We start from the raw sequence: 15074 nt of genomic DNA, 5'->3' as shown, positions 1-15074 counted from the left end.
AAGGTCCGCATACTAAGCCCCTTCTCCAAGCCTCTCTGTAGAAAATCCAGAATTTCTGTAATTGTTGTTTTCTCTACTGAAATCTCTTTTTCTTCTAAATATTCCATGAATACCTTCCAGGCTCTTTGATAACTTTTATTTGTAGAATGTCTTCTAGAATTCATCATGGTTTCAACCACTGCTGTTGGTAACCCAGAGTCTGCTAATCTTTCCCTTTCAAATGCCATGCCCTGAGGGCTAATGAATGACTCTGTGGGTGTTCCACTGGACCTTGTCTCAGTAGCCATGGAATTAATGGTAATATCATTGGGCTGTCTACTGCCATCTTTCTGAGAAGTGGATACCAAGGTCTCCTGGGCCATTCTGGTACAATTATTATCACTTCCGCTCGATCTTGTCTGATCTTCCTCAAAACTCTCGTAATGAGGGGAATTGGCGGGAAGACGTATAGGAGACCCATACTCCAATTCTGTAGTAGTGCGTCCGTTGCCACCGCCTCTGGTTCGTAAAATCTTGAATAGAACCTCATTACCTTCTTGTTGTTTTGTGTTGCCATGAGATCCAAGCTTGGTTGACCCCATCTGTTCACAATCTGTTTGAACACCCTCTGATTTATCTCCCATTCGTGCCTGTTCACTAGACTTCGACTCAAAAAGTCTGCTATTGTGTTGTCTCTTCCTGGCACATACACTGCTGTCAAATCTCTTAAATTTTGTTGTGCCCATAACATTATTGGTTCCAATTCTTGCATTAACTGTATGCTCTTTGTTCCCCCTTGTTTCTTTAGGTAAGACATTGCTGTTGTGTTGTCTGTCCTTATTAACAGATAACTGTCTATTAAGAAGTGTCCAAAATGTTGTAGGGCCAATCTTACCGCTCTTAATTCCCTGACATTTGCTGGGAGCAGAGCTTCTTCTCTTGACCATCATCTTCGTTTTCCAAAATGCGCCCCAACCTGTTGCGCTGGCGTCTGTTGTTAGTATTTCCCAAGAAACATCTCCTAGGTGTCTTCCCTTCGCTAAGTTTTTTCTCTCTAACCACCATTTCAACGTCATCTTTACCTCCTGAGAAATATGTAGGTTCTGATTCCAATCTCGATCCTTTACAAGCCATTGATTGAGAAAATCCCTCTGGATGATTCTGGTATTCCATCTGGCCCATTGCACCATTGGTATTACTGAGGTTAAAAGTCCCAACACGCTCATGTACTGTCTTGCTGTGCATGTTGATCTGGTCCTCATCCATGATACCTTCTCCGCAATCTTGTGTTTCTTTCCTTCCGGTATTGTGACAATGGCTGTTCTTGTACAAAATCTGGCCCCCAAATATATTAGATCCTGTGAAGGAATCAATTGACTCTTTTCTAAATTTATTATCCAGCCATGCTGCTGCAGGTATGTGATTACCTGATCTCTGTGACGTTGTAGGGTGTCTGGTTTTCTTGCTAATAGCAGAATGTCGTCCAGATAGTGATAAATACAAATTCCCATGCTCCTCAATTTTGCTATCAATGTAACAAGGATCTTTGAAAAAACCCTTGGTGCCGTCGATAGGCCAAATGGTAGGCAAGTGAACTGGAAGTGCATTTCCGGGCCCACTGTAAAACGAAGAAACCTTTGGTGTGTGGCTGTTATTGGCACATGCAAATAAGCATCCTTCAGATCTATGGAAAGCATCCAGTCTCCTGGCCTGATTTCTGGAATGATCGTGAATAGGGATTCCATCTTGAATGGTTTTTCTATCATGTATTTGTTTAATTTCCTCAGATCCAACACTGGTCTGAAATCGCCCGTCTTTTTCCTGAGCATGAATATTGGCGAATAAAACCCTCTTGTTCTTTGCAGTCTTGGAACTTCCATTATAGCTCCCTGTTTTTGTAAGTTCTCTACGTAATCGTATAATATTGCCTTCTTTTCCTTGTTTTGTGGAATTGAAGATATCACAAAGTGATCTCTCCGCGGTTTTGTTTGAAATTCTAACAAATATCCCCTTCTTATGGAGTCTAAAACCCATTGGTCTGTGATTGACTCTGCCCAGACCCCTAGAAACCTTGATAATCTTCTGGGGATATTTTGGATCTGGGCTGCCATTATTTCAGAAATATTTCCTTGAATTTCTTGTGAAAGAACCCTTTCCTCTTCCAGGTCTCGATGTAGCCGACTGACCTCTTTTCCAATTCTGAGACTGTGAATATTCTTTCCCCGGTCTGTATGATCTCTGATCTCTAAAGGTCGGTCTGTCACGAAATGACTGCCTTTGCCTTTCCTGAAAACTTTCTGTAGAAAAATTCTGCCTTCGTTCCTGAGGTAAAAAAACGCTCTTACCCCCTGTAACTTTTTTAATGAGATCTTCCAATCTTGAGCCAAACAGCATCTCCCCTTCAAAAGGCATTCCACATAAGTTTGATTTGGATGCCTTGTCTGCATTCCACGTTCTGAGCCACAATGCTCTTCGCGCTGAAACTGAGAGTGCTAGAGCTCTTGAGGATGTCTTTACCAAGTCTATGGATGCGTCTGCAACAAAATCCGTAGCCAGCTTCAAATCAGATAATGATCTTATGATGCTTTCTCTATCTATTCCTTGTTTAAGGGATTTTTCCACATTATGCATCCATGATTGCATTGCCCGTGAAACTGACGTTAGGGCTATTGCCGGCCTGCATGACGCCGCTGTTGCCAAGTAGTTCTTTTTTAAGATACTCTCCATTTTACGATCCATAGGATTGGTGAATGAGGCAATGTCATCAACTGGTAACACTGTTCTCTTGGATAGTCTGGCCACCGCCGCATCCACCCTTGGTGGTTTCTCCCATACCTTTTCCTGATCTGATGAGAAAGGATATAACCTTTGAATCTTATTCTGGGTTGTGAACCTTGCATCCATCTTCCCCCACTCAGCTGTAATGATCTCCTTGATTACATCATGGAGTGGAAAAGTAGATCTTTCCCTCTTAAGAATTTTAAAAGGGTTACTAGTAGAGGGTTGTGGTTCTTGTATTTCAGCCAGCTTCAACTCCTCTCTTATTGCCTTTATTAAAGGCTCCACACATGCAAAATCAAATGTTGCAAAATGTTCCGACATATCTTCCTCATCCTCCTCAGAATATTCTCCGGCTGAGGATTCTCTCAAGGGAGATTCTTCTCTGATGAAACACTCTCTCTCTGGAATTCTTTTACGTGTCTGATTTGTAACAGACTGCGCTGTCGCCTCCTTTATTCCCTGTGCAACAGCCTCTCTAATCCAGGCCATAACATCCACTGACTGTTCTATTCCTGTGTCACCAGACAGTTTTTTAGAACAGGATGCACAGAATTTTGAATGTCTGATAGGTGAATTGTCACATGCTGCACATCTTAATCTCTCTCTTGTTCTTCCTGGGGAAGACACACTGGTGATAAAATAGAGAGAAGAGAGAGAGAGAAAAGAGAGAAAAAAAAAAAAAAGGCATTTCTCCTTTAATTACACCCTTCATTATTTCAATGAATAATGGCCCACCTCCTATCCTCTCTGCATGCTGCCTCTGGGCTGTGTGAAAGTCTTGATTCCATGACCTGCATTTAAATGGAATACTTATAGCTTAACAGTTACATGTTGCTTGATAAATCATATATTCTGTGTACTTGCCACTGCTGGAAGTTCTTCGTCTGCACAGAATTCGCCACTCCAAACGGATAAAACGCTTCCCTGTAGGCCAAAGCGTCTCTCTGTTGCTTCCTTAAGACGCTGCGCGCGTCTGGCTCCGCCCACCTAGTGACGTCAGCGCGCGCATCGCTGTAGCGCCGCGCGCCTCCTTACACAGCGTTCTTACTATCACCAGCCACCTGAACTGTGAGTGTTTTCCTGTATGCGCATCCCATACCAACAGGTAGGGTGTAGCCGCATTGTGTATATATAAATATATATATATCGAAGCTTATTAGCAGGCCACCAGGCAGAACTATAAAGCTCTTCAGTAGGGGTAAAAAGAAGGGTGTAAGAAAAAACCCCTTACTGGTATAGTTTGGGTATCCACCAGAATCCCGTGGGCCCTATATTGCTCCGCCAGTCTGTATAGACAGATAGAAAAAAGACAAGAGCAAGGAGGAGGGAGCTGGATAATATAGGCAGAGACAAAAGTCTTGATTGCTAAAGGATGTGCTCTGTCCAGTCAGGTATAGGGGGTGGAGATTACCCTCTTGTTAATGATGCCATATTGACCAGGGAAATAATAATTTAGCCTTAGGGCTCTTACTGATGAGCGGTTGAAGCTGCGCTCACCTGCGTTCCGTTTTTCAGCAATCAGCCACAGGGGAGCGCAGGAATAGACACGTTTAGCTTTTTTCAATGGGGCTGTACTCACACAGGCGCGTGTAGGTGCCGAACGCAGGTTGAGAGGCAACATGCTGCATTTTTCCTGCGTTCGGCGCCTACACGAGCCTGTGTGAGTACAGCCCCATTGAAAAAAGCTAAATGCGTCTATTCCTACGCTCCCCTGCGGCTGAACGCTGAAAAACGGGACGCAGGGGAGCGCAGCTTCAACCGCTCGTCAGTAAGAGCCCTTAGGAGTGCAACCACAACCCCCCTTTTTTGTATTTGAATCATACATAGGCTAATGGTCAGTTATGCAGGTTTTTGTCATTCATTAGCTAAGACAGGGTGGGAATGATTTTTACTGCTCCTTTACCTAATTTTGGGTTTACTCAGCTTCTGATAGATAACAATTTCCAAATTCACTATAAAGAAAAACTACATTCAGAACACCAGGGACATAGCAATAAACTGACCAGACCCAGTAGCTTTTGAAGGGCCAGGAGTAAATTGAGTCTCAGTGAAAATCCTGCCTTATGTCACCCAGATGAACTCAAAGACACGTTTGCTATATGATCCTGTTAATTATAGGTACACCGTTGGATATAAGGCAAAGAAAAGACAATGCAGAGAGTCAATGAAATTTCCAACCCCTGTTTAGCAGGCTCTTGTGACAAACAACTACATTTATTTTATTGACCAAGAACTCATATTCTATTTATGTATACTCAATCATCTCAATACAGTATTTGTTAATGTAAGCTGGACTGTATGTAATAGGACTCTGTTTCTAGGATTCACACGTTGGCAACCATAGCACACTGGTGCCAGGAACCTTTCATTTTGTGATGAGTGGAAAATCCTTTCAGATAATAATGCAGCATTTTTATGATTTAGTGCCAAAGGTAAGTATTGCATGGAAGACATTTCTAAGTAGAAAATAGTTGTGTACAATTAAATCTAGTTCAATACAGATGTCTTTAAGACTTAAGAGAATTTCTTGCAGATTGATTGTCATCGTTTTGAGATGTAAAAGAACAATGGGAACTGCTACAGGTATGGGATCCATTAAACAGAAACCCATTATCCAGAAAGATCTAAATTACAGAAAGGTTGTCTCCCATAGACTCCATTTTCACCAAATAATCCAAATTTTTAAAAACGATTTTATTTTTCTCTGTAATAATAAAACAGTACGTTGTATTTGATCCAAAATAAGGTTCACATTTACTAATCTCAAATGAAGGATTCGAATGAAAAAACTTTGAATTTCAAAGTTTTTTTTTGGGTACTTCGACCATAGAATAGGCTACTTCGGCCTTCGACTGCGACTTTCGATTGGAACGATTTGAACTAAAAATCGTTCGACTATTCGACCATTCGATAGTCGAAGTACTGTCTCTTTAAAAAAAACTTTGACTACATACTTCGCCACTTTAAACCTACCGAGCTCCAATGTTAGCTTATGGGGACCTTCCCCGTAAGTTTTCTAAGCTTTTTCTGATCAATCGATCGAAGTATTTGCGGTAAATCCTTCGACTTCGATATTCGAAGTCGAAGGATTTTACTTCGATGGTCGAAAATCGAAGGTTAATTAACCCTCGATATTCGACCCTTAGTAAATGTGCCCCTAAGATATAATTAATCCTTATTGGAAGCAAAACCAACCTATTAGGTTTATTTAATGTTTACATGATTATCTAGTAGACTTAAGGTATAAAGATCCAAAGTACGGAAAGACCCCTTATCCAGAAAACCCCAGGTCCCGAGCATTCTGGATAACAGGTTCCATATCTGTACTAATGCCTGACTCTTCAAATACCTCAACTTGTAAACTGTTAAAACTTCAATTTAGATGTATCATACAGAGATCTCTTCTGTATGTCTACAAAATTACCTTACCTGTTCAGGTACACATCTGTATTCATGCAGGCCCAGATACATATCGATGTGTTTCTGTTGTACGTGTTATCATATTTCAGAAGAAGCAATCATTCAATGAAACTTGCTTTATCTGCAACAAAAGATAATTGAAGTGAAGTCGGGGGGCAAGAAATGCTGATTAAAATGAGACTTGGGAAATGTTGTTCTTAAAACATCATCTACTACACTACTAGCCATGGATAAAAGAACAATCATTTTTTTTGGCGGTTTTGTTTAAAAGCGTATTTATAACTAAAGTAGGGGAACTTAGAGATGTCTTGCTTCTAAATATATCCAAATGGTTCCCATATTCAGTGTAAAGGGTTTACCAGACAGGTGGGTTAACATCACTTGCAATTACAGATAGCAAAATCAAAGCATAATCTAAGGTTACCATAAAAATTTGTGACTCTTCGAAAATAATCACTAAGAAGGGCTGCACTGATTTATTTACATGGTATCAATTTGTAATTAGTGCATTCCAACCAATGTGCCCACGGCTATGATCCTATTAGCGGGACACCAGGTTCACTCTGCAGCCTCAACCCCCTTTTAGCCCACTAGGGCATGTATGTACCAGACTGGAATGAAGAGGGTGGTTGGGGGCAGCAAGGGCAGGGAGCAGGTCTGGGCCAACAGGGCCCACGAGAGCAGGGACCAAAAGGGCCTTTTTCCAGTGTCCCACCAGCCCAGTCTGAGTTGACCATGAGAAGCATACAGTGTAGGCAACTGAGGGAGACGCCCCAGGATATCACGAATGCTATGAAAGGAAAGCTCAATAAAGTTAGATTCAAGTTACCATTCTTGATTGTGTTATTATGTTATCATTGCTATGAAGAACCGACATAGCTATAACAGATAACGTAGACTGGACCTACTATGGCTCCCTAGTGTTTAGTGGGCAGCTTTGGAAACACTTACAGCAGCATGCATGGAAGAATGTCTAACATAACAGTAGGATGTGTATCTCCCCATATAATCATTTTTAATTTCCCTTTTGTGTCACTGGGGGTCATTTATAAACACTGGGCAATTTTGCACCCAGACAGTAACCCATGGCAACCAATCATATGTTTGCTTTCAGTGTTCAACCTGCAGCTGGTTAAAAAAAAAAGCTAATCACTGATTGGTTACTGCCCTTGACCAGTATTTATAAATGAGACCCAGTGTGTTTTGCACTAAAGATTTGTATTGATTGGGCTGTATAAGAATACTGTACATCTATTTAAGTCATGAATAGTGTATTACTGACTAAAACAGTTGTAACTTTCTATCACATACAAAACTGTTGTGCTTTCTCTTAAAGATACTTCTCAACGGGACCATTTTTGCAAGAATGACTCCACTGCAAAAGTCCAGCCTTATTGAAGAATTTCAAAAGCTAGAGTAAGTAGAGCAGAATATTTCAACAATAAAATCACTGCTTTAAAAAATTAGTGATGGGGAAAATCATCTGCCCATTTTTGTTGTCTGGACAAAGTGCACCTTACATAAATATGCCTAAAGATATATACTATTCTATATATAGGATAGTAATAAATAAAGTTATTTTATTTTTGCAGTTACTATGTTGGAATGTGCGGAGACGGAGCAAATGATTGCGGGGTGAGTAGATCTATTTTATAGCCACCTTTTAAATTTTGCAATCAATAGTCTTATTAAGTGTGAGTATGCCCCTCAGCTCTTTTCCCCTTGAAATTAGTATATACACATTAAATTAGTATATACACATATAACTCACAGACATACATTCTTATTTGCAGAGGTACTTGCACCTACACAAGTTCTTGGTACAAAGTACATGGTATACAGCCACAAGGGAGCCCTGTAATTATCACATGTAATGTAAATTAAATGGATGACTAAAAATAAAAGAAATATGATGATCCTCCATAAATAAAACATGCAATGCTCTGATGAAATCTGATACCAATGCTTTGCAGGCTCTTAAAATGGCCAATGTTGGAATCTCCTTGTCTCAGTTAGAGGCATCTGTCGCTTCCCCTTTCACTTCAAAAATCCCAAATATTGAATGTGTGCCCATGCTCATCAAGTAAGTTTCTATACCATGTATATAATGTTGTGTGGCTAATCACAAGACAATTGTTTGTAAAATTGACGTTATTTAAATATTGCTTTGCATTGTGTTGCATTTGTTTATATAGCTCCATGTGTGTATGTAGTGCTTTACAAGGCACAGACAGGGTAAATTATACAATGAAAGTAGTTACAGTAAATACATAATAAGACATTTCAGTACAAAGTATTTGTAGAAATTAAGGAATTAAGTGACAGAAACAAAAAGGGAGGGATAGGGGGTTGGGAAAGCACATAAGTAAGTGGTATATTGTAGCACAGGAACAAAAGCTTCCTTTAGAATGTGATTTCGAGGGGAAAATGATTTTATGTATGTCAGCTCTTGTGTTAAACTGCTTAGACAATAGATTGTTCTAAGCTGAACCTGAAGAACAAGAGGGAGTATACAAGGAGATAAGAGGAGGTATTTAAAAAGGAGTAGAAGAATGTAGAACCTTGAAAGATAGAATTCTATGATATAATATGAAAGAATGATAATTTTATGTGGCATGTGACAGAAAGCTATCAGAGAGATTTTAATAGTAAAGATGCTGAGTATGGTATAGATGTGGGTGAGCTAATACAGGCAGCAGCAATGAGGACTGTACTGCACACATGTCCACTTAGAATTCTGGTGTATAACATTATGGATGTGTAAAGTCATTTATTCAAAAAAAAAATTGTTGAATTAGTGTAAAACAAATAGTATAGTTAATTTAATCTATTACAAGAAGCTGATCTTCCTATTTAAACCCAAAAATATACTATTATTTTATACCACCTCTGGCCTGGTGTAAAAAAAATGCATCTGTTTAATGTTTTAGTATAATTCTGCTTTTTTACACCTACGTTTTACACTTTATTAGACATCAGCCAACAGTGTTTGGTGTACTCTAATGCCATTTTTAAAGACAACTTAATAAATATTGTGGCATCTTATAAACTTGTGAAACCATTTATTATCTGAATCAAATGTTATCCATTTTCTTTGTTATAAAGCATTCCAAGAAAACCTGTCCTAAACTATACCAAAATAATATTTAGGCTATACATGTCACATGATTATCAGGAGGTCCAGTCACTTCTGACTAGCATAATGTTAAAAATAAAGTGGTTTGTACTGTTTTTTTTTCTTCACTTTGGCATGTATTTAGTAAATGCACATTTTCTGTATATAATTTTGTTTTCAAAAGAATTAAAGGGATCCTGTCATCGGAAAACATGTTTTTTTCAAAACGCATCAGTTAATAGTGCTACTCCAGCAGAATTCTGCACTGAAATCCATTTCTCAAAAGAGCAAACAGATTTTTTTTTATATTCAATTTTGAAATCTGACATGGGGCTAGACTTTTTTTCAATTTCCCAGCTGCCCTCAGTCATGTGACATGTGCCTGCACTTTAGGAGAGAAATGCTTTCTGGCAGGCTGCTGTTTTTCCTTCTCAATGTAACTGAATGTGTCTCAGTGGGACATGGGTTTTTACTATTGAGTGTTGTTCTTAGATCTACCAGGCAGCTGTTATTTTGTGTTAGGGAGCTACTATCTGGTTACCTTCCCATTGTTCTTTTGTTTGGCTGCTGGGGGGGGATGAAGGGAGGGGGTGATATCACTCTAACTTGCAGTACAGCAGTAAAGAGTGATTGAATCAGAGCACAAGTCACATGACATGGGACAGCTGGGAAATTGACAATATGTCTAGCCCCATGTCAGATTTCAAAATTGAATATAAAAAAATCAGTTTGCTCTTTTGAGAAATGGATTTCAGTGCAGAATTCTGCTGGAACAGCACTATTAATTGATTCATTTTGAATTTTTTTTTCCTATGACAGTATCCCTTTAAGTTATTCAAAACATACTATATCTGTACAAATAACCTTCTTTTTTCTTTTTATATCCAGAGAAGGACGAAATGCTTTAGTCACTTCTTTCTCCATGTTTAAATTCATGACATTGCTTACCGTGATTGTACTGACTTCTGTAGTGTTTCTGTTTTGGGTAAGACTCTGTGTTTTTATAATAATAATAATAATGTCTTGAGTGCGGGTTGAATAAAGGTATTGGTTAAACATTACAATGTTTCCAAAGGTAACTAGATGTTATGGATGTGGAGGCAACAGATGTCCAATCTGCAACTTACTGAGTTGGTTAAATGAAACCACCCTGCACCCTTCCCTACAGCATGTCATTTTAGAATGATGCGAATTGTAGATTGACAACAGCTGGAAGGACCCTAGGTTAAACATTTTACTTCGAAAAGGTGGGCTCATCTCAGCCAAGGGAGCTTGGGTTACTACCATCAGAATTGCACTATACAGGCTGGGTAGTGTGGTGGTACTATTAAATATGGAAAGGATTTTCCCAAAAGAATACATAGTATGGGGAAATATAGAAAAGAGGGAGGAGGTTGACTACAAATCTGAAAAAAAGTTTAATACTTTTTTTTCCTGATGATGTTCCACATCATCCATTGCATGTTATGGATGACCCCAAATGCTTAGAAAAACTCTCTGCAGAAATATATATAATATGTTTTAGTTTTGCAGTCATTAAACTGGAGTGTGGTTTTGGGAATTTGATGGGTTTTTTTTGAAACAAGCTTATACCATTATTTTAACATGAGTTTACTTTACCAAACACTTGTGAACTGCTCCCAGGATACTGACCTTTTGCATATTCTTTTTGCACCACAATTGTACTGTTTTTTTTTTCTTATTAGAATGTATTTATCTTTAATATTTTATGCAGATGATTTCTAAGGGGCGTATTTATTATGCGGTGTAAAATACGGCACAAAATCACACAAAGCCAGGCTAGGCATGTAAAAAACGGTGTAAAATTTTTTACACCATTTAGTTTTACGCAGCACAATAAATATGTCCCTAAAGGTATTTAAAGAATAGAATGTGACATTGCTTTAGCCTCTGCTAGTTCAGTCCTTAATTATGTTTGTACCACCCTGCTTGCATATCAGCTCAATGTAATTTCACATTCTACTAAAACCACAAAAGGCCTTATTTATAATTGATAGAGGTAGTGCTAAGTACAAAAATTGGTTGCAGGTGCAATGTAGGCATTTGCATGTAATTTACTAACTTCTTTGCTACTCCAGTATCTGGTGCAGTATTATATGAAGCCAACTCAATTATGATGGCATTTCGGAAAATAATTTTGCATCTAGGGGTGCCACCTTTTCCGGCAGTGAAAGCCAGACAAAGAGAGTTGGTGGGTGGATGAGTTCAGTGGGTGGACTGATGGAATTGGGGGTGGGGTAAGAATGCTGACATTGGGGACGGGCCTGGTGACTGTGAAACAACAAATAGGGGCACCACATAAATCAGGTGGTCCAGGTGCACTGGCCCCAGACCCTAAGCTTGGGGAGAAGATAAACCAGTAGCGCAAAGCAAGGAGTATCCAGGCACTCAAAAACAACTGCAAGGGCCACCAAAAATATATATTATTTATTGTAGATTGATTTAGAAAAGAACATCGCCATTGGCCCTATGCATTTCATACCCCCTCCAGAGCATTTAATCATGGGCCTGGTGACATCAGGGTTGGGGCTTTGATATCACGGGCCTTACAGTATAAAGACATTTGCAAGTTTTCTACACCAGACAGGTGGCAACCCTAGTTGCATCATAGTAAAAAAAACATGGTGAATTGCACCTATTTTTGTTCTTTGCACTTATTTAGTAAACAAGACCCTAAGGGGGCTATTTATCAAATGCAAATGCTAAAAATTTTTTGTTTTTTAATATAAAATCTGAATTTTTTTGTGGAAAAAAAACCTTGAATTTTTCGAGATTTATTATACCCCGAGGCTGCTAAAAGTCAGAATCCAAAAAATACTCCATCTTAAAGGGGTGGTTCACCTTCAAACAACTAGTTGTTTTCAGATAGATAACCAGAAATAATGACTTTTTCAAATAACTTATATATGTTTGACCATTTTTCTAATATTGAAGTGTAAAGTGTCATTTTTCACCTTCTGAAGCAGCTCTGGGAATGGGGGTCGCCGACCCTGTAAACTGTTCTAAATGGATGCATTTAGTTGATACATTTCTTATCTTTGTCCCTGCTGAGCAGAATCTCTGGGTTTCATTAAAGGCAGCTGTTAGAATTGATACAATAGTTGCTAATACTCCAGAGACGCTGCTGAAAAATGTATCAAATTGTAACAGTTTAGTATCGGCGCCTGTGTTATTGAGCTGCCAGACTCAAACACCAGAGACACGAACGTTCAACTTTAAACTTAGATTTTGGAAAAATCAGTAAAAAATAAATAATGGAAAGTAATTAAAAAAGTCTTTATTTCTGTGGAGCAACTGAATTGAAAAAAGTGTTTGGAAGGTGAACAACCCCTTTAAACCTGTAGAAGTCAATGACAGAAGTCCTATTTGCAATTTGAAGATATCATTGTCTGCACTGGATTTCATGATAATCCGAACATTTTGAGCTTTTCTGCAGATTTCTCGAAAAATTCGGACTTTTCGGGAGTTAAAGGGGTTGTTCACCTTTGAGATAACTTTTAGTATAATGTAGAGAGACATATTATGAGATAATTTGCAATTAGTTTTCATTTTTTATTATTTGTGTTTTTTGGGTTATTTAGCTTTTTATTCAGCAGCTCTCCAGTTTGCAATTTCAGCAATCTGGTTGCTAGGGTCCACATTACCCTAGCAACCATGCATTGATTTGAATAAGAGACTGGAATATGAATAGGAGAGAGTCTGGATAGAAGGATCAGTAATAAAAAGTAACCATAACAATACATTTGTAGCCTTACAGAGCATTTGTTTTTTAGAAGGGGACAGCGACGCCCATTTGAAAGCTGCAAAGAGTCAGAAGAAAAAGACAAATAACTATAAAACTATAAACAATAAATGATGAAAACCAATTGAAAAGTTGCTTAGAATTACTTAGAATACTATAACATACCACCCCTTTAAACACAAAAATCTTTTTTGCTTGACAATCCACATCCGATTTTTTAGGGTTTTTTTATTGATAAATAAAGGTAAATCGTGGATTCAAGTTTTGTCATACTTTTTAATCTAAAGAATCAGAACAATTCGGATTTTGATTAGGGATGCACCGAATCCAGGATTCGGTTCGGGATTCGGCCAGGATTCGGCCTTTTTCAGCAGGATTCGGATTCGGCCGAATCCTTCTGCCCAGCCGAACCGAATCCGAATCCTAATTTGCATATGCAAATTAGGGGTGGGAGGGAAATTGCATGACTTTTTTTCAGAAAAGCAGGAAGTAAAAAATGTCTTTCCCTTACCACCCCTAATTTGCATATGCAAATTAGGGTTCAGATTCGGTTCGGTATTCGGCCGAATCTTTCACGAAGGATTCGGGGGTTCGGCCAAATCCAAAAAAGTGGATTCGGTGCATCCCTAATTTTGATAAATAACCCTAGTGTCAAGAAAACTAGTATTAAACAATAGTTTCCCGTTTTTTCAGAAACAAACACTTTTGAGCAACAATCAGTACCTAATACTATCTATAGTAATCATCACTTCATTCTCCTTAACATGTAAGTATCCCTGATAAACGCCTGAAGCGGATCATTTACCAAAAATTATTAAATGTATGTCTCCACTTTTTCTTAGACTCATTTTCTTTCATTATCTGAACTTTGTATTGTATCTACAATATCACATTTTTGGACAACTTACTGTCCTGGTAGTCTTGCGCCTAAGCAATTAATATGTAGAACATAATCTTAAGATATTATCTGTATAGTGTATATTAAGCTATAATAATGCCACTGTTTTCTGTTTTTCCCAGCAAGCCTAAACGGCCCTGCTCCAAAGTTAGCCCCATTCAGGCCCCCTGGACAACTTCTGTCTCCACCTTTGTTGCTCTCTGTTTTTTTGCACTTTTTATTTACCATCGCTTTGCAGACTACTGCATTTGTTCTACTTCAACAACAGCCATGGTATAATGAAAGTGATGTTTTCAGGTAAGCAAATAAAGTACATATTTGTTGTCATTTTGCCTTCCAATAATTAAAGTAAAACTGTGGTCTGAAGTAAAAACAAATCAGTCCACATCATAATAAGCAGCCTAATAAAGAATCTTATCAAACTGGCATATACATATCAATAAATATTGCTCTTTTACATGTTTTACCTCTTTTATCTTGAGCCACCATTTTGTGGTGTTCTTTGTGTTCCCTCACTGATCACCTGACAGGAAATAATGCAGCTCTAACTGTAAGACAAAACTCTGTCCATTTAATGGCTGATGCAACCTAAAATGTATGTGTTTCATTCATTGCGAGCACAGTGCCTAATACAAGCCTGAAGACAAACTTTATTCCCTAAAATGGAAACGTTCCATTATGTGATCATCCAGTGGCACATACTATCATGAAATGTGTTTTAATAATATTTATGTAAAACAGTATTTTCAGGAGTATAGTGTCCTTGTAACTCTTGACCTAAAGTGACGCTGTTAGTTTGTTTACCCATACTAGAACATCTATTTAGCTAAAACACTACACAGTTTCCCTGCATTTAATGTATCTCATGGTACTATTTATTGGGTTTAACAGGTAGAAAACTGAATAAAATAGTTTTTCCCCACAGCGCATGCTCTTTATTGAATCACAGTTCTGGAAATGTGACAACAAGACTGCCTAGATTTTCAGAGAATTATCTAGCAACCACTGAATGGATTGTAACAGGGATGAACTTCATTGCAATTGAATTTGTGTTTTCTAAAGGAAGACCATTCAGGCAACGTCTTTATACTAACTGTAAGTTATATCTTGTTATTCAT

At 38.4% G+C, this 15074-nt stretch overlaps 1 protein-coding gene across 1 annotated transcript in view; it reads left to right on the top strand.

The window, feature by feature from the left end:
* The window catches only part of atp13a5l.3.L (ATPase type 13A5 like gene 3 L homeolog), a 52939-nt gene that overhangs the window by 33421 nt on the left and 4444 nt on the right, over nucleotides 1–15074 (top strand). Inside the window, exons 20-27 of the mRNA XM_018263604.2 lie at nucleotides 5082–5192; nucleotides 7517–7596; nucleotides 7773–7815; nucleotides 8154–8263; nucleotides 10184–10280; nucleotides 13752–13824; nucleotides 14079–14253; nucleotides 14882–15051. Of these exons, the coding sequence (XP_018119093.1) occupies nucleotides 5082–5192; nucleotides 7517–7596; nucleotides 7773–7815; nucleotides 8154–8263; nucleotides 10184–10280; nucleotides 13752–13824; nucleotides 14079–14253; nucleotides 14882–15051 (859 nt within the window). The remainder of the gene's footprint in view (nucleotides 1–5081; nucleotides 5193–7516; nucleotides 7597–7772; nucleotides 7816–8153; nucleotides 8264–10183; nucleotides 10281–13751; nucleotides 13825–14078; nucleotides 14254–14881; nucleotides 15052–15074) is intronic.

This window comes from Xenopus laevis, chromosome 5L, assembly GCF_017654675.1.
Source record: "Xenopus laevis strain J_2021 chromosome 5L, Xenopus_laevis_v10.1, whole genome shotgun sequence".
In the NCBI taxonomy this organism is placed as follows: Eukaryota; Metazoa; Chordata; class Amphibia; order Anura; family Pipidae; genus Xenopus; species Xenopus laevis.
The sequence above is the reverse complement of the archived record's forward strand: the minus strand, read 5'-3'. Positions and strand labels throughout refer to the sequence as shown.